This window comes from Euprymna scolopes, chromosome 43 (assembly GCF_053919585.1).
Source record: "Euprymna scolopes isolate OS-2025 chromosome 43, ASM5391958v1, whole genome shotgun sequence".
In the NCBI taxonomy this organism is placed as follows: Eukaryota; Metazoa; Mollusca; class Cephalopoda; order Sepiida; family Sepiolidae; genus Euprymna; species Euprymna scolopes.
The window spans coordinates 36,409,577-36,435,861 of record NC_136524.1 but is presented as its reverse complement, the minus strand read 5'-3'; the positions used below and the strand labels follow the sequence as shown (position 1 = coordinate 36,435,861).

The 26,285-nt window shown below is 33.8% G+C and overlaps 1 protein-coding gene across 1 annotated transcript in view; it reads left to right on the top strand.

The window, feature by feature from the left end:
- Window positions 1–26,285, top strand: part of LOC145268289 (electron transfer flavoprotein-ubiquinone oxidoreductase, mitochondrial-like) — a 162,109-nt gene that overhangs the window by 67,379 nt on the left and 68,445 nt on the right. Inside the window, exon 4 of the mRNA XM_080123696.1 lies at window positions 14,579–14,655. Coding sequence (XP_079979822.1) covers window positions 14,579–14,655 — 77 coding nt within the window. The remainder of the gene's footprint in view (window positions 1–14,578; window positions 14,656–26,285) is intronic.

Here is a 26,285-nt window from a genome sequence, read left to right as displayed (position 1 = left end):
TCCCAGCTCCACCTTGTTATGATTGCTCCCAGCTCCACCTTGTTATGATTATTCCCAGCTCCACATTGTTAGGATTGTTCCCAGCTCCACATTGTTAGGATTGTTCCCAGCTCCACATTGTTAGGATTGTTCCCAGCTCCACATTGTTAGGATTGTTCCCAGCTCCACATTGTTAGGATTGTTCCCAGCTCCACATTGTTAGGATTGTTTCCAGCTCCACATTGTTAGGATTGTTCCCAGCTCCACATTGTTAGGATTGTTCCCAGCTCCACATTGTTAGGATTGTTCCCAGCTCCACATTGTTAGGATTGTTCCCAGCTCCACATTGTTAGGATTGTTCCCAGCTCCACATTGTTAGGATTGTTCCCAGCTCCACATTGTTAGGATTGCTCCCAGCTCCACCTTGTTAGGATTGCTCCCAGCTCCACATTGTTAGGATTGCTTCCAGCTCCACCTTGTTAGGATTGTTCCCAGCTCCACCTTGTTAGGATTGTTCCCAGCTCCACATTGTTAGGATTGTTCCCAGCTCCACATTGTTAGGATTGTTCCCAGCTCCACATTGTTAGGATTGTTCCCAGCTCCACATTGTTAGGATTGTTTCCAGCTCCACATTGTTAGGATTGTTCCCAGCTCCACATTGTTAGGATTGTTCCCAGCTCCACATTGTTAGGATTGTTCCCAGCTCCACATTGTTAGGATTGTTCCCAGCTCCACATTGTTAGGATTGTTCCCAGCCTCACATTGTTAGGATTGTTCCCAGCTCCACATTGTTAGGATTGCTCCCAGCTTCACCTTGTTAGGATTGCTCCCAGCTCCACATTGTTAGGATTGCTCCCAGCTCCACCTTGTTAGGATTGCTTCCAGCTCCACCTTGTTAGGATTGCTCCCAGCTCCACCTTGTTATGATTATTCCCAGCTCCACATTGTTAGGATTGTTCCCAGCTCCACATTGTTAGGATTGTACCTAGCTCCACATTGTTAGGATTGCTCCCAGCTCCCCATTGTTATGATTGCTTCCAGCTCCACATTGTTAGGATTGCTCCCAGCTCCACATTGTTAGGATTGCTCCCAGCTCCACATTGTTAGGATTGCTCCCAGCCCCACATTGTTAGGATTGCTCCCAGCTCCACCTTGTTAGGATTGATCCCAGCTCCACCTTGTTAGGATTGTTCCCAGCTCCACATTGTTAGGATTGTTCCCAGCTCCACATTGTTAGGATTGTTCCCAGCTCCACATTGTTAGGATTGTTCCCAGCTCCACATTGTTAGGATTGTTCCCAGATCCACCTTGTTATGATTGCTTCCAGCTCCACATTGTTAGGATTGTTCCCAGCTCCACATTGTTACGATTGTTCCCAGCTCCACATTGTTAGGATTGCTCCCAGCTCCACATTGTTAGGATTGCTCCCAGCCCCACATTGTTAGGATTGCTCCCAGCTCCACCTTGTTAGGATTGCTCCCAGCTCCACCTTGTTAGGATTGTTCCCAGCTCCACATTGTTAGGATTGTTCCCAGCTCCACATTGTTAGGATTGTTCCCAGCTCCACATTGTTAGGATTGTTCCCAGCTCCACATTGTTAGGATTGTTCCCAGCTCCACATTGTTAGGATTGTTCCCAGCTCCACATTGTTAGGATTGCTCCCAGCTCCACCTTGTTAGGATTGCTCCCAGCTCCACCTTGTTAGGATTGTTCCCAGCTCCACATTGTTAGGATTGTTCCCAGCTCCACATTGTTAGGATTGTTCCCAGCTCCACATTGTTAGGATTGTTCCCAGCTCCACATTGTTAGGATTGTTCCCAGCTCCACATTGTTAGGATTGCTCCCAGCTCCACCTTGTTAGGATTGCTCCCAGCTCCACCTTGTTAGGATTGTTCCCAGCTCCACATTGTTAGGATTGTTCCCAGCTCCACATTGTTAGGATTGTTCCCAGCTCCACATTGTTAGGATTGTTCCCAGCTCCACATTGTTAGGATTGTTCCCAGATCCACCTTGTTATGATTGCTTCCAGCTCCACATTGTTAGGATTGTTCCCAGCTCCACATTGTTAGGATTGTTCCCAGCTCCACATTGTTAGGATTGCTCCCAGCTCCACATTGTTAGGATTGCTCCCAGCCCCACATTGTTAGGATTGCTCCCAGCTCCACCTTGTTAGGATTGCTCCCAGCTCCACCTTGTTAGGATTGTTCCCAGCTCCACATTGTTAGGATTGTTCCCAGCTCCACATTGTTAGGATTGTTCCCAGCTCCACATTGTTAGGATTGTTCCCAGCTCCACATTGTTAGGATTGTTCCCAGCTCCACATTGTTAGGATTGTTCCCAGCTCCACATTGTTAGGATTGTTCCCAGATCCACCTGGAGAGCATTTAATTCTACCAGATCAGGCTGTCTGAAGATACTGTCTTCCTAGCTGAAAATGCACCAAACATTACAGACAACTGGGAACCATCTATTAATTTAATATTCCTTTTACTCTTCCTTCTTTTGGAAGAAACCGGTTCAACACACCTTGGATAAATGCAGCAAACAAACGAGCAACAATAATCTTATACTTCTTCTAGTACACAAACTAATTATCATTGTTCAATCTACCTATAAGTTTTTCTATGCGCAATGCTTACAACAATAAAATCGAACAGCTTCCATGTCTCTCTTCACAATCTAAGTATGGTTATTCCCCCCCCCCTTTTTTTTTTTTTTTGAAAATTGCTGAGCATTTTAGTTTTAGGCTCCCAAGTCTTTTAACTTAACAAGTAAGCCTTTGATTGTTTCACATGTAAGCCCTAAATCATAAGCGTGCAGCATCTCTTTCAGACAATCCACGTGAAACTCTCTGAACATTGTTCCTAAGACACAAATGAAAAGCAACATGTAATCCTTTAATATTAAAGCTGTCACTAGATGTACTGTTAATTCTAACACAACTTTGAGCATTTCTGTATAATTCTCCAGATCCACAAAGGCTAGATACAGGTTCTTCTTTTTACCAAGGTACTTCTCTTGCATTTATCTCGGTGATAAATATAGACTTTGCGCAGGCATAAAATCAATCTGTTTCTCGTCTATGCTTATTTATTTACTACCACTCAGTTATTCTCTCAATCACTTTTAGGAAATGATCCATCAACTCTGTATTTTCCTCTTCTTCTTTACAATTTGCTTTTGGTCTCCCAAGTCTTCTAACTTAACAAGTAGTTATATGAGATTTCATGCAAATGCACAACTTTGATGTCTTCAAGTCTAATGTTAACAAATTCCTAATGAACCGCCCCCTTAAGTAAACACTTCATGAAATCTCCACACTAACGTAATGTACTTGCAATAACCCTTATCCCTGAGTGGCTTCCGGGCCTTGATAAGTGATGATCACTGTGTAAAAAAAAAAAAAAAAAACTATACAAAGGTGAGACCAGTCGGCCCCTAAAGGTAAGGCTAGAAGAACACCGTAAAGTCGTGACATGGGGAGAGATCAAAAAGTCTGGACTAGCTGATCACATATAGAAAGAAAAAAAAAAAGGAACACATTTCCCTTTGTGGAACAAGGTCAAAATAATTGACAGGGATGCAAGGGGAAGGCTGAGGCGATTCAAGGAGGCAGCACATATACTAAACATAAAAAAAAATAAATTACTTAGCACATTAAGCCTAGAGATTAGTAACATTTGGAAGCCTCTAATTGTACCTATTTACAATGCCTCCCCACGGGACAGAGTTAGCCACCAGGGTCGTTTTTTAACGTGGAGAAAAGGTACAAAAATTAAAAATTGTCTCAGTCGTGAAGGATTACTCCTCCACTGAAAGAGAACGAGAAATGGAAGTGTACCATCTGAAGAACAGATGCTACACTTTGATCTTGGCCAGAAGCCTCTAATTGTAGAAAAAATATTGTACACCCTTAAAATTTTGTTGATGGATGGGAGATAATCCCTTGTCGATCATTATTATTTTTTCACAAATACGGAACAACAATCCTAAAATAGAGACTAACTCAAAGAATACAAAAATATTTCTGGAGTTAGTAACTTTTCTCTTTTCTTTTCCTAACAACCAACATTTCTTCCTTGATTCTTATGGCTTGTCCAAATAGTTCTTCTGCAACTTTGAGATTTTCTCTGTCTTACAAAAACTCTGTATTCAATCTCTTATAATAACATCCTGTAATGTAACAACCAAACTATTATTTGCAACAGTTTTCATTGCGAAAACCATTCTCAGAGCACTCAAAAGCCATAAAAAAAAAATCCACTTGATTAGAGACTGAAATAATTACATAAATTTACTGACCCAAAGCAATTTTGGGTATTTATGCCGAATAAGGACTGTACTATCATCAAAATTTTCCAAGCAATTTACATAAAATACCAGAAAGTGTTGAATGAAAGTTTTGTGATTTTTCTTATTTTCTTCTCTAAAATGTTTGCTCTTTTTTTTTTTTTTTTTTTTTTTTAATGAAAAATATATTTCTGTTATTACAAAGGTAATTCAATGAAAAATAAAAACAATATTCCTTTGTGTTGTTACAAAGAAAATACAATGGATAATTATTGGGCAACTTCTACAAAACTATAAGAAAATTCAAATCCGAAAAAAAAAAAAAAAAAGAACTCCTTGTAAGTTTCATGAATATTTATTTTTTTGAATAGCAACAAAAACTTTTTAATTTTTATGATTAAAAAAAAAAACAAATAATTTTTTTGTTCGAATAAAGGTAAATACGTTTTTTATAATAAACCAATGATAGCAAATAAATATTTTTTTAAATGGCATTGACTGCTGCGATTTCATTGGCTCTGCATTTTAGTGTCTTTTGACACACATGAAAAAATTGAAATTGTTAAAAATATCTAAATAATGGTATACATAGAAAGAGCAAAATCTAAGAATCTTTTTAAATTTTTTCAATCTAACTAAAAATAAGGAAGCCAGGACTATTTACATACATTTCATCACATTTTTCAGTAAAAAGGCTTTTTTTAAAACACAAGATTAAACAAGAAATTTGCCATATACAAGGTGCCTTTAATAAGTTTCCAGATTTTTTTTTGTACAGGCATTTAAAATTGTTGTAGACTCTTGAAAATTTGGTATGTTATTGTTATACATCTTATGAGATGACTGACCAATTTTTATGATTTAAGGTTCAAATGAACAGTTACAGCAGAAATTGGAATACACCTTAACTAAAACCTGATTGTCACAGCTGGTGAATTTCAAAAATGCAATTTGGATGTGAGGACATTTTAGAAAAACGATATGCAATAAAATTCTGTTTTAAATTTGGAAAAAATGCCACAGAAACATATGGAATGCTTCAGATTGCTTTTTTGAACCATCTTGCACGAATCAAGCATTAGATTTTGAGTGGCATAAGAGATTCAAGGAGGGCAGGGAATCTTAGCGATGATGTGAGGTGTGGAAGGGGTAAGGAAGTCAGAACACCAGAGTTGATTGGCCAAAGAAAGTATTTTGTTGCTGAAGGCCATTGTGTGTCTGTAGAGGCAATAAGTGCACAGTTTGATGTCAGTGTGGGAACTGTACACAATTATTTGCAAGGAAGTGAAAATATGGAAGATTTGCACAAAGTTTGTCTCAAGGGTGATCAGAAAATCAGAGAGACGTTGTCATGCGCATCAAGACAGTTCCTCACACTCCCTATAGTTCCTGTGACTTTTAGTTATTCCCTAAGTTCAAGGAAAACCTTAGAGGCTGTCATTTCGTTATGAGACAATTGAGGAGATGAAAGAGGCTGTGACAAGGGTCATTGATACACTCACACAAAAGGACTTCCATGGGGCCTTTCAGAAGTTGTTGGAACAGTACAAGTGCATTGCAGCTGGAGGAGATTACTTCAAAGGGAACTAGAGTTTCATGTGTGTACTTTCAATAAAAATGCCCAGATATAAAAAAATCTGGAAATTTATTGAAGGTACCTCATAAGTGTATTGTTATGTAAAGAATATATATATATATAGCAATTATAGCACTGAAAATCTCCAGAAATTATTGGCTTTCAAATAATCTGCAGTAAATGCATATGAATATGCTGCAATTCTATGAAAATTGCATGTATCCATTTAAAAAAAAAAAAAAAGAAATTAGAGACCTTAAACTCCAAATTGAATTCTAATATATTTTATGTACAAGAAACTGAAATCTAATACTAGGACTAGTGTTGGGACGATTCCTAATTTTTATACGATTCCGATTCCGATTCCAGGAAAATATTGATTAACGATTCCGATACCAAGTACGATTCCGATTCCGATTCCTAGGGAATTATTGTTTTGAAATATACCAGGTAGTTTTATACTAACTTTGGAAGAGATATTTTATGTCTACACCATCGTGTTTTGGTTTAAATAAAATTATTATATAGTAAACTAAACGGAAAAATTAGCAAAATTTATTTTACTTAATTGGAATACAGAAAAAAAACAAAGAAAATAGAATTTATCCTTCAGAGCAAAAACAAATAAAATAGAATTTATATAACAGAACAAAAACAAGAAAATTAGAGAATAAATTAACACGATTCATTATTTTGGTCCTCATAATTTACAGATTTAATGAATTGAATAAAAAAAATATAGCGGAAGAGAAAGAAAATATATACTAATTAAATATAAAAAAGATAAATATTTAATTTAATAATTTATAAATAAACGTACGTAATGAAAAAAACAATATACCACATGACATGGCGCTGTAGATACAAAATAACCCTTCCAAAGTTAACGACCATATTTGAGAAATACCATTAATCGAAAGTTTTTGTGTTTTATACCAAAAGGTAGGTATAGCGAAAAGTTACAAGTAAAGGAATTTCAAAAACGATTTTTTGTTTGGCTATTGATAGTTGTATTTGTGACGGCAGTTCTTCAGACCTCCATAATTCACAAAGAGTAGTTAACACCTATTGTTTTTTTCTTACGTTTCATTACTTTTACACGTTGTTTCTAACGTGAAGAATAAGTTTAGCCAAACTAATTTTGAAATAGGGTATATCAAAGGAACACATATAAAAATGATACCACTATAAAAACAAATGAAATACTAGATAAAATTGAGCAAAAATAGTTACCAAAATTACAGAAAAAGATAAAACAAAACAAAAAATGGTGAAGTTTGTTGAGTGAAATGAATTATTGAAAGAAAATTAATTGAACTAATAGAAATAAAATAAAATTAAAAATTATAAATAAAATAATTTAATTAAATAAAAAAAATGTCACATTTCAATATTTTTTTAATAATTAAATTCTCAGGGTTATCGAAATTAAAAATTAAGTGATTTTTTTTTAATTAGACTTATTTCGAAACTTGTTACCTTGAAAAATACATTTTAAACCCTGTTTTTTTTTTATAAATAAATTGAAAAAAAAAACGCAATTAAAAAAATTTAATTGATAATTGAAGCTTTAAAAACATTAAACATTGAAAAATTACTTATCTCACAAATTAACGTCCAATAAAGTAGATCCAGTCTTCATACAGGAATTCGGTTATAATAAATATATCTTTCCCAAACTTAAAAATTAAATCTCTTTTTTTTTTTTTGAGAGAGAGTGCTTTAAAATCGCCGGGGAATGCCGCCTAAAATTTTAAAGAAGTAAATTTAAGGAATTTAGTGCCTTTCAAAGACGGTTATCCTAATTTATTATCATCCTTTAATTTCCTTTTTTCCTCCCCCACACCTTTCCATGTGGTTCAGTAGTTAACCAGTGCTCCTGTTGCTGTCAGTCAGCTATCTTTACCTAAGTTTTAATTTCTAGTTAAAAGAATTTTTCATGAATAGAATCTGCATTTTTAAAAATTATTTTTTTTAGTTGTATATATTGTATTTACTCTTTGAAGTTAAGGAAGGTTAAAAAAATTGGTGACATAGGCAAAAAAAAAAAAGACACTGCGATTTCAACCCTAACTAATAAAACTGCTCTGAGTGACTAGTTGGTAATTTTTTGTTCCTTTTCTTTTTTATTTTGCTCCTCCAATTCATTTGGATGCTTCATAGTTAAATGTTTTAACATGTTGGTTGTGGTCATGTTAGATGGTTTTGTTCCTCACGATATTTTAATTTGACAGACTTTGCAAATGGCTTTCAACTCATGATCTTCATCAACTTCAAAAAGTTTTCATGCAAGACTTTTTTGGGACTTTGAGGCCATATTAGAAAATTCAGTTTATCTGTAAACAAATAAATTACTATTAAATTTTGTTTTAAAGCTAGTCACTTATTTGGATAATTAATTGAAAATAATCCGCTAAAAAAGACAAAAAGAAAAAAATATAAAGGGATGGAGCGGTAAATTGTACCAACCAGTAGTTAACAAAAAAAAAAAAAACTTATAGAATTTAATTTTTGAAACCAATGTATAAAAGTTTACATAATGAAATGCAAATATGCATTTCTTTTGAATTTTTTTTTTTTTTGGTTGACTGTGTTCAATTCACACATGGTTGATGCGGTTCAATATTGCTAAACTATAAGTCTTAAGTAAAATTCTATTTATAAATACTTTTTAAAATGAAATTATTTAATTAATCGTAAATATTATTTAGACATAAAAATTAATTCATTACAACACCTTTTAAAAAATATATATTAATTTCTTTTTCGTTCGGCAAAAAACTGCGTCAAACACTTTTTTTTTAATTTTCAATTTAAAATTCTAGAAAAAAGATTATATTATTCTGCTTTTAATATAATCAAATTCAGGGTTTTATCTTTCTGGAGAAAAAAATTTAAAAAATGGATTTTATTTCAATGAAATTTTAAAAAAAACCAACTTGACTGAATTGAATTAATTACCCTTAAATTAACGAAGGGATTATTTAATAACTTTAGGTTTGGAAGAGATAGGTATGGGGTCGGTTTTTTTTAAACTTCAAAAGAAGCCGACTACTGTCCAAATTTTACGAAATAATACGTGATCAATTTCATTTTAGAAATATTTCTTTCAAAAGCCTTCTTTTAAAAAAAGAAAAAAAAGTATATTGTTCTATTAAACCTTTTACTGTTTAAATAATTTGACTTTGCTCGTTTTAAGAAAATATAAGTTGAAAAAGCATTTTCATTCACTATTAGAAGATTTGTCAGTAAAAAAAACAGTCGCCAAAAAGATAAGCGTTTTTTTTTTATTTTTACTCGCAATGTAGAGCCCTGCATACTTCTTTTCAAGTTAACTCTTTTGTAGTTTTGATCACAATAGATCTGAATGAATGAACCTTGTAAGGGAGGGGGCACTAAGCATTGCCCTGTTAATAATGAATTTCTTTGGTTTCTTTTTATAACATGCTACATTTCTCTCTTGCAGTTAGAAATATCAGGAATTTTTTTTCTTTTTTTCAACATCAGACTAAAAGAATCGTAATGAAGGAATCGGAAAATTAAGGAATTTTTTAACGATGTGATTCCGATTCCGATGCCTCCCAAAATACACGATTCTTACGATTTCCGATTCCGATTAATCGTCCCAACTCTAACTAGGACAGTTTAAAAAATTAATATATGGCAAGATTTCTTTGGTATTATTGTAAATCAACACCTCCTGCTAAATAGCCTCCGCCTGCTTTCCCCAAATATGTGATTCTCCCCTTTTTTAGGCAGTTACACATATACACACTGAAAACTTGGCAGAAATTTAAAGATATATATATAAATTTAATATGGCAACAATTTAATATAAAATAATCTAAAATTTTAGGGCCATTATAACATTATAGGGTGGTTAACTATTTTTTTTTTCTGTGGGGTTTATTGCCCGTGATTTTTAGACAATTATGTGATTTTAAGAGGGTCTTTGTAGGAGAAGGTTTGCCACTCTGTCTTTAGTAGTGGCAGTTATGTTTGAACACCTTAAAAAATTATCAGAAAGAAAAACTAAAACAATTATTTTAGAGTGGTGGATTAGTTTCACATAAATTTAATGTAAAATAATCTACCTTTTCCAAGCCCTTTTAGTGTTTTAGGACAGTTAATCAATTTATTTTTCTATGAGAGAAATCCTGTGCGTTTTCTTTTGTTTTTTTTTTTACAATTATGTGAGTTTTTAAGATGGTTTGTAGTCAAAGAATTGCCACTTTGACTTAAGGTTAGTGGTAGAATTATGGAACGGTTTTTATTTTGGAATGAGTACCATTTGGACTTAGAGTTTTTGGTAGGGTTAAAAGAGATTTTTTTCAGGGTGGGACTTGTCAGTCAAGTTTAGGTTAATGATATGACAGGTTTAAGATGGGCTTGTCACCTTAATGGTAGTGTAATTATTTTTATGTTTATGCTAACTTTTCAAATTGAAAACGTATCAAAAGAATTTGGAGTACTAACTGCTCTAAAAGGCCAGAATAGCCAGGAAATGGGGGATCATTATGCATTAAATTTATATCCAAAAATGATACTCTCTACTTTAAATTCTAAATTAGTGTCGTTGTCATTTTTTATTTTTTCATGGTATTCGCATATAATCACCTAAAAATAATAATAAAAAAAAAAAAATTTAATTGGCAGCTAGAAAGTTGTTTATCATTACAATTAAAGTTTGAAATTTAAGTACATTAAAAAAAAAAATGAATATTTCTTGAAACATCTATTTTTATAAAAGAACTAGCAAGGGTACCCGGCATTGCCCCGGCGTGGAGAGGTGGTGTAGTAGAGAACCCCGGGAGTAGCGAGAGGTGTTAAGTGGTAGTAGCGGGAGGGAGGGATAAAAACACCAGTAGGCAGCCTGGGTGGAGAGAGGTGTTAAAAAAAACAACAAGTGGTAGCAGCCAGGCTTGAATCCGTAATGAAAAGAAGGTGAAACAAAAATGTAACGTCTTAGCTGATGCGTCCATCGCGCAACCAGAAATTGTGAGCATTGGAATTGAAGGTAGTCAATCAAAAGGAGATGATAACTGTCAAAAATGTTGAGGAAAATAGTGAGCCCCCCCCCTCTCCTTGTAAAAAAAACCCGGCCAAGTTGAGGGTGAAGGAATTAATGTTTTTGGCCAACTTTTCGATATTTGTTATTCGAGACATTGAGCTGCAAAACTATACCAATCTTGTCAAGGTCTGTCTTGGCAGATGTACACACACATGCACATTTTTGCCTTTTATATTATAGTTCATGAACCTCATTTATTTAAAGCTAAAAAAGTTAAGACGCGCAGGACACAACTATTAGCATTACAAGCGTATACTGTATTTTCATGGACATCGGCAATATTACATACCTAATGTGCTTCAACAAGTCATATCTTTTTCATTTGTGGGCCAATTTTTAAAAGAATTACATTGATGGAAAGAGAATAGAATAAGCATTCCAATGGTGTTAATTTATTTTTCTTTTATGCATTCAATGTTTTTATACTTCAAGTTAAAAATGAAAAAAAAACGGTAAAAAATGACAACAGCAAAAAAGGGAAATTATTTTTTCAATGTGTACATTTCATACGTTGTGTTTGGATACACATGCGTGGGGTCAAATTTGATTGGATATGGCTGAAATTTTACAGCCTATATAAACATAGAAGTCCATCTCTACTAGACTTTGATTTATATTTTTATGACCACAGGAAACAAAGTTACGATCAAGCAAAGTTGACGAAGAATATTTCAAAATTAATAAGATAAATCGGCATATATCATCCATTTTCATATAGATAATAGTTTCAGAATTATTTTCATGTCTAATATGTAAATATTTGATAATTATTAGTTGTGCGGAAATTTCTTTAAAATGTTATCTTTTATAGAAATTAAAATCCGCTTAACAGGAAAACGGCTCGCTACTCGCACTAATGCGCTGAGCTGACTAAAAATACTTAAAAATAGAAAACTATTTTTCTGCGTTCGTTTTATCAAACTAGTCATTTTTGATTCTGAGTTTGTCAAGTTAAAAAAAATTATTTTTAAGTTTTTCGAATTTTATTTTCAGACAATACTATTTTGTTGTTTTTAACGTTTTTAGTACAATGTACTAAAAGCATTAAAAAACAACAAAATGTACTACGTACATGCGTTTCTGTTATCGTATTTATATCTTACTTGTACTAAAGTAGAATTGTGTTTTTTAGTTGTCAAAAAAAAAAAAACAAATATATAACAAATAAAAGGTACTTGTGCACTTATGTTAGCATACTGAAATGATAACGTTATTATTTAGAAACCCATTCTTAACATGGGGGAGAGAGGGGTGTTTTGTTAACTATTCTGTACTTTCACCTAACAATTAAATAAAAAAAAGAAGATATTGTGAAACTGGAATTTAACTTGAAAATACTATTTGAAAAAATAGGACGATAACATAAGTGCATAAGTACCCAAATAAATATTACCAAAGGCAAGATAAGTTACTCTTCTACCTAGTTGGATAAGTTTTTAGTGTATTTATTTAATGTAAAATGTTTGTTTACTTCGAAAATTAGTGTTGAGCGGTAGACAAGCACAAGAAAAATAGCCACATGATATCTCATGTCTTTGAAATCTCGACAATGACTTAAAAATATACAAAATACTGTTAGAAACCCAACCAATAAATGTCCTCATGACAATAATAATTAGGTGGTTTGATGAAGAATTTCATTGTGATGCATTTTGTAAATTTTTGTCTTGTTTCCACCTTAATATTTTTCTTTAAAATGACTACCTCTTAAGGTTTTCGGGTATGCTGAAAACGAATATCGCATTTAAATTTTACGCAGATAAGTAGTGTCATTTCTTATGTTATTGCTGGTGGTCATCTTGGTACGTGCATTTGTGCATAGTTTTTATAAAAGTAATCATGTTAAATGTTAAGGTGGAAACACGGTAAAAAATTACTGTTTTATTTCTTTGTCTACATAGTTTAATTTTCAGTAAAACAACAGATTAGAAATGACAAAAATTACCATCAACTGGTGAACATATAGTTGTTGCTTACCAGGATTCCTGGTATCGTGGTACTCTGAAAGCTACATTCATGTAGAGTAAGATTTATGGTGGCATCTTGGAAAATAGGGGTATATTTTGGGCCAGATAGAGAGGATTTACAAAATTGAAAATTGGACTGGTCCCAAAATGCATAAGTTCTGGTTGACTATGGGAATTTCCATCTCTTACAGAAATCCAAAATCTATATGAAAAATTTTCTTCAATTTATTTCTGAGATTAATTTATATCTACTCAATATTTTTCTTTTCTTTGAGGGGAGTAGTAAATACCAGCCATGAATGCTCTTTAGGCATTCAATGGCAACACCCCAGATTAAGCTCTCCTTTAGTGGGGAGGCAGGTAAATACCTACTCTCAATAAAGCTATATTTAAATACTACTATAATACTTAGTTTTGTTCATGAATAGACACCCATTGTATGATACCATGCACCAGTTTTTAAAAAAATTGAAATTTGTACATCTTAATTTATAATTCATGGCTTTTGGTAAAGTGATACATCAGATTTGACTGCATAATCAGAAAGAGCACACAATTTTACATAAGAGTACCAAGTTTCATGAGAATAGCATGAAAAATAAATAAATGGTGGCGAAATTACCAAATTTCTTGAAATGTTGAGGTCCGTAATTTAGCCCACTTTTTCTAAAGAAAAATGTCCACGGAAAAGCCTAAATTTTGGCATTAAAATTCTCATAACTTTTGAACTACTGATGGTATTTGCATAATTCAACCGGTTTTAAATCCCTTTTCATGCAAGTTGATAAAATAGCAATTATCTAAAAAGAAAAAATTAACTTGTAATGCTACAATTATGACAAGTGCAAAACGCACACACACCATAACAATGTAAGTGCAGTTGCTGACAGTATGGAGATCTTTATCACATTCAAGTTAATGCCTTTTTTTTTTTAACATAGGAGTTACCACTTATCAAGGCCCAGAGGCCACTCGAAGATAGGGGTTAAAGACTGTACAGTAATCAATGATACAATATTGTAGTAATCATTAGTAGTGGAAATTTGGTCAGCTGGATTACTAAAGGGGAATGGTTCATCAAGAACTTGTTTAAATTGGACTTGAAGACGACCATATTGTAGTCAGCTGGAAAGCAGGCAAATGGAAGACAGTTTTACTGCTGACATGTGTTATACAGTGTTTAGAAAATTACTTCCAAACTAACTTCTGGCCAGGTCTTTATTTCTCCCTCTTTCTGTCAAGTCCATACCTATCACTTCTCATATTTTCATTGGCCTTCCCTAGCAGTCTGAACCCACTACCACAATTTTTCTGCAGCTACTAATTCAAGAACTCTCATCTATTTTTTCAATATAGCCATACCGTTGGAATCTCCCATTCTTTACACATTTCTGTAAACTGTCCAGATTTAATATCCTGACTTCTTCAAATCTAAGCCTGTCTTTAAGAAAACCTACATGACACATTCATCATCTCATTTGCATATCGTTTCTCTCCATGCAACGCATGTCCTTAACCCTCACTGGCCAAATAGTAACCCTAATCCACATGGCATACACTTTCATTAGTAATTTTTAAATTGTGTATGCCTGATCTATCTTAGTTGAATAAAGATTGCGGGAGACCATCTAGTAAAAATTAATCCACTGTTATCTGCTTTATGATTATATTTTATTTATTTTTTAAAAATTTCAGGTGGACATATTTTGTCCGGAGCTTGCCTTGAACCACGAGCATTAACCGAATTATTTCCTGATTGGGAAGAACGTGGTGTAAGTTTTAAAAATATATTTAAAGATGTTTTTTAAATCTTTATTTTTATTTTTTCTTCGTTGTTTAACTTTAAATTTAATCGCTTGTTCGCTTCTCCCTAGCAAAATCTGGACATTTCTCTGACATTGAGACTATTTTCTGGATTTTTTTCCTTTTTTATCGGACAAGCAGCTTAAAATGTCCATACATTAAGGAGACGCTTACTTACTTAAGCCTTGAGGCCATCCACAACTGCCCGCCAACGTCCACGGTCCTGGGCGATTTGCTCCAACTCCCTCCAGGAGTAGCTGGTCAGCTTAGCGTCTGCCTCCAGGTTTCTTCTCCAGGTGTTTTTTGGCCAGCCACTTTTCCTCTTTCCCTGAGGGTTCCAGGTCAGGGCATGGCGTGTGATATTTGTTTGTTGTTTCCTCAGGGTGTGTCCGATCCATCGCCATCTCCTTCTTCTGATCTCTTCTGCTGATACTTGGTTAGTTCTTTCCAAGAGATCTGCATTACTGATGGTAGTTGGCCAATGGATCCTTAGCATTCTTTGAAGGCATGAGTTTATGAAAGCCTGCACTCCTCCGATGGTGGTCTTTGTTGTTCTCCACGTTTCTGCTCCATACAGTAGTACTGATTTGATGTTGGAATTGAACAGTCAAATTTTTGTGCAAGAAGTGATGAAGTTGGATCGCCAAAGGTTCTTGAGGACTATGAAAGATGCTCTTGCTTTTCCGATACGGGTCTTAACATCTGTATCTGTTCATTCCTGCTGGTTTATCACACTCCCAAGGTATGTGAAGGTCTCAACCTCTTTCAAGTTTTTGTTGCACAACTCCACTGCCTTTTTGCTGAATGTGTTGATTTTCAGGATCTTGGTCTTGTTAGGGTGTATGTGGAGGCCAACTTGAGAAGCGTGGATGGTCAATCTAGAGGTCTTGCTCTGCATTTGTTGTTGCTTGTGGGAGAGCAGAGCGAGATCATCAGCGAAGTCAAGGTCATCCAGCTGAGTCCAGAGGGGCCACTGAATGCCATCCCTCCGTCCATCCGTTGTCTGCCTCATTACCCAGTCAATAGCTAGTAGAAACAAGAATGGCGATAGAAGGCATCCCTGTCGTACGGCAGTCATTATGTTGAAACGTTGTGTCAACTGTCCCCCGTGTACAACCTGACAAGCCATTCCCTGGTATGACTCCCTGATAATTCTCGTCAGCTTTAATGAGATCCCATGGTGTCAGAGGAGTTGCCACACGGTGTTGCGATGTATGCTGTCAAAAGCCTTGAGGAAGTCCACAAAGTTGATGTACAATGAGGAATTCCACTCCAGGGACTGTTCAACTATGATGTGCAGTGTGGCGATCTGGTCTGTACAGGATCTGCCCCGCCTGATGATCCCTGAGCCTAAGAGCCACTGCATCTACATCCTCTCCAACAAAATCCAGTTGAACACCTTCCCTGGTACTGACAAAAGAGTGATGCCTTTATAGTTCTCACAATTCCTAAGATCTCCCTTCTGGCAAGGTCTCAGGGGAGACAACAAAAGCAGTAACACTAAAGCTGACCAGCTAGGACACTATACATGCAAATGTAGGCAAATTTGTGCATATTTGTTTAAAAATATAGGTTCTTTTATACCAATTGTCGTAAAATTTTAATCATAGAATAGTATTATAACCTTAAAAGATCCTGCAACTTTTCATGTTGTTTCGTCCCATAGAACCAAAGATATGAGCATTTCGACATTCAATTTAGCTACCAGAAGATGTGTCCGACCTTCCAATCTGTCAGTACCTCTTCCTGTTCCCAGATCTTCTCAAAGAGCAGCAGTAGTATGCCAGCTGTTGTTTCTAGATCTGCCTTGAGGGCTTCTGCTGGAATTCCATCTGGGCCGGCTACCTTGCCATTTTTCATCTTCTTGATTATTAATGGGTAACTTTTTTACAAAAGATCTGGTAAAGCATGGGATTGGCAACCTTCGGAGCTTGAGAGTCAGAAAGCTATGCTTATTATAGGAAGATGGCCAAACAGCTTTGGCTACCTTGTCATGGTGCTTCTATATTACACAAACAAAAAAAAATAGTGAATTTTAAGTAAAATAAATGGCACCTACGTAATAGTAACATATTAAAAAATTACAAAAAACGATAAAGTAAAAAAATAATTATTAATAAAAAAAAAAAAAGTTTGTGAAAGGAACCAAAATCACTATATTATGCCAACTAGAAAAAGAGTTGACAGGGGAGATAATTAAGCTATCTTTATCTGTGCCTAAATCAAAACGTGGATTCCATGAACAAAGCTTCTTTCTTAGAACTGCATGCCTGTGGAACTCTGTTCTGTCTGCCTGTTTCCCACCTGACTACAACTTGGATGTCTTCAAGTCCAATGTTAACAAATTCCTAATGAACCGCCCTCTTAAGTAAACACTTCATTAAATATCCACACTAACCTACTGTACTTGCAATAACCCTTATCCTTGAGTGGCTTTCGGGCATTGATAAGTGGTGACCACCGTGTAAAAAAAAAATTTTTTTTTAAATCTTACTTATGTCACATGACGAACATAATTCAAAATGTTAGACAACATTTATTTCTCATTAACTTTATCGAAAATAGTTTTTCATTAATAAATATTCTTTTAGCATATTGTTTTCCATAATTTTTGGGTATGTTACTATTTGAGACCTGACAATTATGTAGGTACCATTTGTTTCACTTGAAATTCAGTATTTTTTAATTTTTTTTTTATAATATAGAAGACCAGAAAATACTTAGCTTAATCTGCATGATGTCATGAATCGTAATTTTTAATGTATTAGCTGTTGAAATGAAACTTATATGAAGAGTCAAAATTGCTTTCTTGTATTGTTTTGGCAATTTTTGTGACGTGATTTTTGCCAACATTTGATTTCATCTGTATTACCTTTCTTTTAATGAACTTTGGCAATTTTTATTTATAAATATTTTTTTATTTATTTAAAGCTTTTGCCTTCCGTTATGCAATGCTTAAGTTGGCATTGCATTCAGTATCACACAAAATGCAATGTCCGACCAACTTTGAATAGCTATAACTCGGGTACTTGTTGAGATACCAAGACAAAGATTTTTGTACTTTTTTTTTTGTTTATCTTGCAGCAGTATCTATTTATATCTACAAAGTTTTTTGGTATATTGGAAAAATAAAATTATTTGGGATTCTTAATAGTCAGTATCTGCAATTGAATTGATTGATCCTGCTTGTACCGCCTTGTGTACAGCACAATCACGTTGACACACCGGATCTCGCCAGATCACCGAAGTTAAGCAACATTGAGCCTAGCCAGTACCAGATGGGTGACTATTTGGGAAGGCTAGGCTCTGTATGTACCTTCTGGGAAGGTTGGGTGTGGGGCCAGCACCTTCGCCCTGTAAAAAGAACTCCTCGCTACAAAAACATCTACAAAAAAGTTGTAGATGGCCTATTCCTTTCCAGGGGCTTGAGGGCTATGGATGGGATGTACTCGTACCGCCTTGATGTACATGCCCCCGACAGATCTATTTAGAAACAAAATCCCACACCTTCACTGTAAAGAACCCTAGATGCAGGAACATCTTCTAATCTAATAGCTTCTTCCTTTGGGCTTTTAGACTGTGGAATTTCTCCTCCTTTACCTGTTTCCTTGATTTTACTGGTATGCAGAAGATTAAGTATAATATAAATATACATCTTGCTCATCTCGCCTAAATATGGTCGTAAATAGTTGTCCCTTATGATTTAGTGACAATATGCCTCGGGGCTCTTACTGACAAATTTATATTTAGTTGACCTTTGACAACTAAATATTTTCTTTTACTAGCCAAATAGAAAAGTTACTAGCCAAACCCATATGAGTTTTAGAATATGACATCTTTGTTCTGTGACGAGTATGTACATCATAAAGATTTTTCTGTTTTTTTTTTTTTGTTTTTTTTTAATAGGTGTAATTCTAAATATACAACAAATTTTATGTTGATACTTGAAGGTATAAACATTCTAATTTCTTCAGATATTTTTTAAGCAGCCTTAAATAATTTAACTTTGTTTTATTTAAAAAAAAAACAAAAAAAAACTAAAAAGTTGAAAAGATATCTTTTACTCAGTAGTGCGCTTTGGAAGATTGGCAGTGAAAAAAATACAATTGCCAAAAGAGAAGTGTTTTATTATTTCTAATTGCCACTTTGAAAAATCACTCGCAAATGCGACTGTTTCACTTGCAATGTAGAACCCTGTGCCTTGTCTGAGGTGAACATGACTTAAAAAAAAGAAAAGAAAAAAAGTATAGTTAGCAGTCGAGAAATTGCAAAGAAAAAAAAATTAAATGCAGCAAATAATTTATAGCAAACGCAGTAGAATTTTAATAATTTGGGAATTGTAAGTTTTTCATTTCAGAATTTTATTTCTATGAAATTATGAACCATTGATTAATGTTACATATCCCTGGAGTTCAGGCTATCCAGGGCTAGAGCAACCAAAGATCAGCTCAAACATGATAGAAATTTCTTTTGATAAAATAATTGCAAGATTCCGATTCCGGCACAAGAATTCATCTGGTCTGGTGGAGTATCCAGCTTCGTGCTGTTAGTTGAGACAACATCACTTGCAGAATGTACACCATTCTTCATAAAAGCCAATGTAGGTTAAGCTATATTGATGTTATCTTATTTGGACTGTGAATACTATGTAATTTTGAATATTTAGTCAGGGTTTACTTTCAGGGAAAGTATCCTCATGCCAGGTTTTCCTAACATATGTCTGTACAGAGAGTCCTTAGATACTCGAGGATAGTTTCTAGTAGGCATTCAAATTCTCTCCAGTTTGCACTCAAGTTAGCAAAGCGAATGATATTAAGGGAAAAAGTTTCTTTTTCGTTATTATAGTCAAATTCAAAAATTGAAATATTGAATTTCAAGTGGAACCAATGGTACCTACTTAATTGCCATGCTACAATAATGAACATATCCAAAAAAATTATGAAAAATAAGGTAGAAAATTAATTATTAATGAAAATAGTTTTTTGAAGACAATTAGTGAAAATTGAGTTTAGCAAAAAAAAAAACCCTCCAAAAAAAACAAAAACTGGAGAGTTCTAATTGTAACAAAAGGGAGGTAAGTCTTTTCTGAAAACTGAAAATTTTTGGCCAATTTAGCAAATCTTAATTTTCACTAATTGTCTTCGAAAATTTTCCATTAATAATTAATTTTCTACCTTATCGTTTTTTGGGTTTTTTTTTTTGTAATTTTTGGATATTTTCATTACTGCGACATAACAGATCAATAGATATCATTAGTTACAATTCACATTCAGTATTTCAGTTTTAGAATTTTGCTACAATAATGAAGAAACATTGAGAAAAGCATGTGTTTAGGTACATTATCAATTGCTATAAATGGAAAAGAGACCTACGGTGATGGGATAATCATAAAGGCCTGAAGCTCCTAGAAACAATTGTAATTATACCTGTAAGATACATCATAGTAATTGAACCTGTAAGATACAACATCATTGAACAGTATGTCAGCATAGATGCAGTTTGGCTTTGTACCTGGCAAGAGCACAATTGATGCCATATTCATTGTTCATCATCATTATCAAGATGGCCTCCTTGCCCGGACCAATGTGACTCTTCCTCTCCAGAGTTTCCTGTCTTCCATCAGTTGCCTCAGATCTTCAGGTTCACAGTTGGCATCGTGTGCTATTTGTTGGATGTACGTGGATCTAGGTCGTCCTCTGCTTGCGCGTCCGTGTCGTGGAGTCCATAGCAATACATTTCACCAATTCATGCTTGCTCCTCAGACAATGACCGGCAAATCGTAGGCGTCTTTATACACCCGTATGCTAAATATATCTTGGAAAAATCATCTCACGAAGCAGCAATCTACCTGCCATATCTAATACCATTGTTCATTAACTACAAGAAAAATATATAAAATAAAATATGCATCAAGTGCACATGAAAGCCAAATCACGTAATATTAGGAAAATAAACAAATATTTTACTTGTTTGAAATTTATAACATACAGTCGTGAGCAAAAAAAAAAAAATGGGCCAAACAAATTTTATACATTTTATTGCACTAAAAGCTATATTGAACAAAGAACAATTGAACAAGGAAACTTAAATGAGACTAATAACACAGAACAAGACATTTACTTTAATAAATGCTTAGGATGGAATCGCATTCCCTTTTGATTTCTATAAAAAATCAATCCTTTTAGACATGCTCTCAACCAAAGTGGAACACTGAAGAGGAGATGCTATTCCATTTGCTTTGCACAGCTTCCCACAGTTTGTCATTGTTCAAAAAAGTTCTTCCAGCCAATGCACGAGATATTATGGACCAAATATTCTCGATTGGGTTTAAATCAGGCCTTTGACCTGGCCAAAATATCACATTAATTGAATTATCAGAAAACCATTTTTTGTAACTTTAGCAGTGTGTGCAGGGGCATTATCATGTTTAAAAATAATGTTCTGAGATATTCCCAACTTCTGGATACTTGGTAACAGTCCTGTTTCTAATATTCGAATGTATTCCTTTGCATTGATTGACTTGTCACATCTAATAAGTTCCCCAACTCCTGCTGCAGTAAAAGTTCCCTCATATCATTATCCCTCCTTTCCCGTGTGTAACTGTCGGTTTTATGCAACTTGGTGAAAATCTTTCTCCAGTTCTTCGATTGCACCATTCGGGAGCATCAATAACAAGACAAAATCTTGATTCATCTGACCAGAAAACATTCCTGAGCCAGTCTGTATCTTTCTTGCCATAATACGAGAAAAATCTCTTTCTATCATTGATGTTCTTCTTAGATAAAAATGGCTTCTTTGCACACCTGTGAGAAGGAAATCGCATTTCTTTCATTCATCTAGATATTGTATATCTAGAAAGAGAATTTCCAGCCCCTGTTTTGAATTCTTTGTTATGGCCAACATAAGTTTTCTTTCAATCCTTCAAAACAGTTAATTTAAGCCTGTGGTCATCCTTCAGAGTGAATGCTCTAAGGCAACCAGATCCAGATTTCCCTTTTACCAAGCATTCGACTTCACTACAGGAAGAAATGTTTTCACTTTTTCTTTTCTTAAAATATAAAAAATCTGCTTGTAAGTCATTTTGGACTGCCTTAATCCTGCAATTTGTTTTTTTTATATTTTCACCAAGATGCGTTCTTACAATTCTTAGGACGAATTTTTCCACTTATTATTAAATGCTATAATAATAATGATCTGCAAAATAGAAATTATCAGTTAAAATTTACAAAAATTAATGGAAAAAATATTGAAAAATCGATTTCTTCCTTCTTTCACTCTTGGCCCATTTTTTTTTTTTTTTGCTCATGAGTGTATATTTCAGAGCTAAACTCCATCCTCAGTATGTTGTTTTCTTTTTTTTCTTCTTCTTCTTTCTTGCCATGTTGTAAAGTTGGAGAAAGAAAATTCTGTTTGTAAAGAGCTGCACGTTGTATCTCAGCATTTGTGTTTGAAATAGTTTCCCTATAGAAACGGTAATTTAATTTATATAAAATAAAATACAAAAAAAGGACTCTACATGCCATTTACTCACCTGGAGAAAGCTTTTAACAGTCCCCAGAGAGGTGTTATGGTGGGCAATATGAAAGTCTTGCTAAATCTATGTGCATGTCAAAAATCGGTCTGCACAATCACCAGAGGGCATGCCACCAAGGACAACCTTGATAGAGCATTAATAATAAAATAATAATTAAAAGAAAAAAAAACTTTATTTTCTGCAGATATTTATGTATATTTTTACGTACAAGTGATATTGAAATATTGACACGTTGTTGTCTGACTCTTAATGACACAATGGGCAAGCACGATCTCTTCTGTCTTTGTCGACAGCCTAACTAAGAGATTAAAAAAAACACTTATAATACACGCCTACATGCAGTTGTTTATTGATTCTGGGGCATATTTTGCACAAAATTATGTAATTAACAAGAGTGAATGGTTCCACACAATGTATTACTACTTCAAACAACTCTCTCTGAAGTGAGTAGTCGTCCATAAGTTTGCTCACACTGTTTTCAGAAAGAATAGTAAGCAAGCCAATAGTTGAATGGAAAAAAAGCAAGCTGTTGATTGAGATGGTGGCGGTGGTAAAAGAAGATGGAGTATATTATTGATGTCTTTAATCTTTACTCTGCATGGATGGCGGTGTAGTGGATAATTGTCGCATTTTCCTGAAACACAGATGGAGGCTTGGGCATAATTTTGTGAGTTGTTGTCTCTGGTAACACTGTCCTACTCTACATCCATGTTAAGTTGTATAGCAGCTGTGTCGGAAGCACTATGTTATAATGGCAGTGAGTGCTGAGTACTCACTCATCCAATTACATTGTAATAACAGATCTATGATCAGATGCATCTGCAATGTAAAATAGGACCCAACACGTCTGGTTAGAGGATTTGCTGAAAGCACCACATTTGCCCAACATGGAGATTATCCTTAGGATTAATCGATCACGAAGGTATGATCATCCTCATTAAATTGCAGAAGCATGAATGTCTTGAATCGCAGGAAGATTAGCAAGCCAAGGAAAACTTGGAAGCAAGTGATTAGACAAGACCGTACAGTGCAATTTGAGGACTACTGACCTACTAAATCCTGAGAAGTAGAGGGTGAGCTTACGTGATATCAAAATCATCTGACTCCATGATCAAGGGAAAAGTGACATTAAATCAATGACAAATTTAGAAAGACTCGTCCATTTTTGCTAGATAGTAAAACTGGTCCATTGTTGAATAAATATGGATTGAAAACACATTTTATGTCCGTTATTGAAGAAGATAATATTTTTAAAAGAGAATACCCCCCCATAATATTTAAAAAGAAATGTTTTTACTTGTTTGCTGTTGTTTTAAAAAAATAAAATTGATTTTTCTAAGTGTTCGCTTTTTACCTAGCTTTGTAAGTTTTTAGTAGTTCAACTTATTTTAAAGCTTTATTCAGTTAAAACAGAAACAAGTAGTGTCGAGTGTTACTTTAGAACAAAAAAATGTCTGACATAAGAGGACCACTTCTTGAGAGTTTCGATAATTGCTCAAAAATAAAAAAAAATATATAGAAAATACTGAGGTAGATATAATTTTAAAAAAGAGCCCGCCCTCTTCCAAAAGACAATAATTTTAATATTTTTAAATATAATTTCGGGAGGGAGAGAGCTTTTTTAAAAACTATCTCTCCCTCAAAAACAAGACAATAAACAACAAAAAACTGAAATTAAAAAGAGGCACTTCTGCAGTATGCGGACGGCGGCCATTGTTAGGTGGGTGATAATTCCAATTTCTTCTTGGTCAAATAACATGACAAATAAGTAACAAGCAAAAAAATTTTTTCAAACAAAAAAACTATTTGAAAACCAAGATTTATTGTATAAAAATATATCAACATATGATTGTAAAAACATTTATTGAAAAGTCTGCGTGAGAAAATATAATTTTAATAAAACAATTATTGAATTAAAGCAACATTGGATTTTTATAAAGTAACTTTTTTATTTTTATTTGAACAAATAAATAATTTAAATGAAACATTTTTCAAATCTAAGCAACTTTGGATTTTTTTTTTCTTTCCAAAACATTTTTTAATTGAAGTCAAATTGTCCCCTGTTCTTTGACAATTTAGTGAAACACACCAAAAAAGATAGCAGCTGTCTGCATACTGCACAGGTACCGTAGAAGATTCTTGAATAATGTGAGTTTTTTTTTTTTTTTACAATGAGTTTGGCATTTGGTATTAATAAAAAAAATAACTGAATTAAAAAAACAAAAACAAAGCTTAAACTACAGGAAAATTCCAGAGAAGGATCGAATTCTGTTCTGTTTTTTAAAATTATTTTTTTAATACTCCAAAAAATATTGTTATAAATAAGAAAATACTGCAGCAGCGCCAGAAAATGTAATGTCTAAACACTACAAATATAAAAATTGTAATTAACTTGCAAGTAAAAAGCGAAATTTTTTTGGCAGAGACGATGTGTGTTGAAAATCTGTCATATAAGCATTTTTATTTTTACTACAAAATTGTTAAATCATTATGAAAAAAGTAATCAATTAAGATAAAGAAATTTATTTATGAATTTTATCGAAAATTGTAGTTTTCCTTTTTTTTTTTTTATTCAATTTTCACCCCAAACAAGGCACAATGCAGGGATATTATGAAGGGAGATGAGTAGCAAGATGTCTAGAAATTAAAAATGCAATAAAATCAACCAGCAAGTCAACCATTTTTTTTTTTTTTTCAATTTTATTTAATTTTTACCCTAAATAAAGCATCATACCACTTGAAACATAAGAGGTTTCTATTTTGAATTGTGTCTAACTGGGGACCGCAAGGAGTTGAGCAGCGAGATGTCTATTTTAATTTTTTAATAACTGATAAAAACTAAAAAAAAATAAAAAAGAAGACCATTTGTAAGTTTTTGAAATTTTAAAGCATTTAAATTGGTTTTAAAATTTATATTTAAAAATATCCTTAGATAAAATGTGTTAAAAGCTATTTACACCTTTTTTTAAACATTAACTTTACAAAATTAGGTGCTTCTTTCTTATTAGAGTGAAAGTGGAAAAATGAGTTTACATTAAAAACCAATGTTCTCTCCTTAATTTTTATGTCAGTTTTAACCAAAAGCAATATCATCTACTTTATTGTCATGTCGCAATTAAATATTACTGCATTATTATAAAAAAATGTACTTTCATGATATTACGATGCCTTGATATCCCCAACCAATTATAACAAGACAGACTGCAGTTACTTCTCCTAATTTCATGCTGTTTAAATATAATGTGGCATTTATTTCGAAAACTATTTTCATTCATAATTAATTTTCTACTTCATCATTTTTCGTAATTTTTGTGTATATTACTAATTTCCACATGACAATCAAGTAGATACCATTGGTTTTAATTAAAATTCGATACTTTGATTTTCTATTTCAGATCTAATACCAAAAAAGCACCCAAAATTATTTATAGTTTCATAACAATTTGATTCAATTGATAATTCAATGACCCAACGATACTGTAACGATTAAATTAAAATTTTAGAATCTTGTTTTTAAAAGAAAAGGTGAAACAAAACTGAAAGTATCCCAAGCAATGCTAAGTAGGTACAATGAGCCGTTCCCCTTAAGTAATCCAATTTATTAAATTTGCACTGCTAACGATTACTACGACTTTTTCCCATTAGCTACTGTACACTCATTAACCCTTATCCTCGAGTGGCCCTCGGGCCTTGATAAATGGTGATTCCTTTGTAAAAAAAAAAATTACACTTGAACTTCTGCATGTCAGTACAGTTGGGAAAGCAGACGGGAGTTCCAAAGTCTAGCAGTTCTAGGGAAGAAACTATTGAAGTAGAAGACTTTCTTACACCTAGGGATCTCTACTGTGAAGGGGTGGGATTTAGTTGCTTGTCGGGTTTGTCAAGGGTATACAAGTGCTTGTAGTTTGTCAGAGCATTCAACATTAAAGTACTTGTAGAACAGGCAGAGGGATGTAATATTTCGTCGATGGAACGGAGGCTGAAGCCTAAATGACAGTTCAGGACCTATCTGGTTGGCGACTCTCTTTTTAACTCTGTCCAGGAGTGAAAGACGAGTAGCAGATA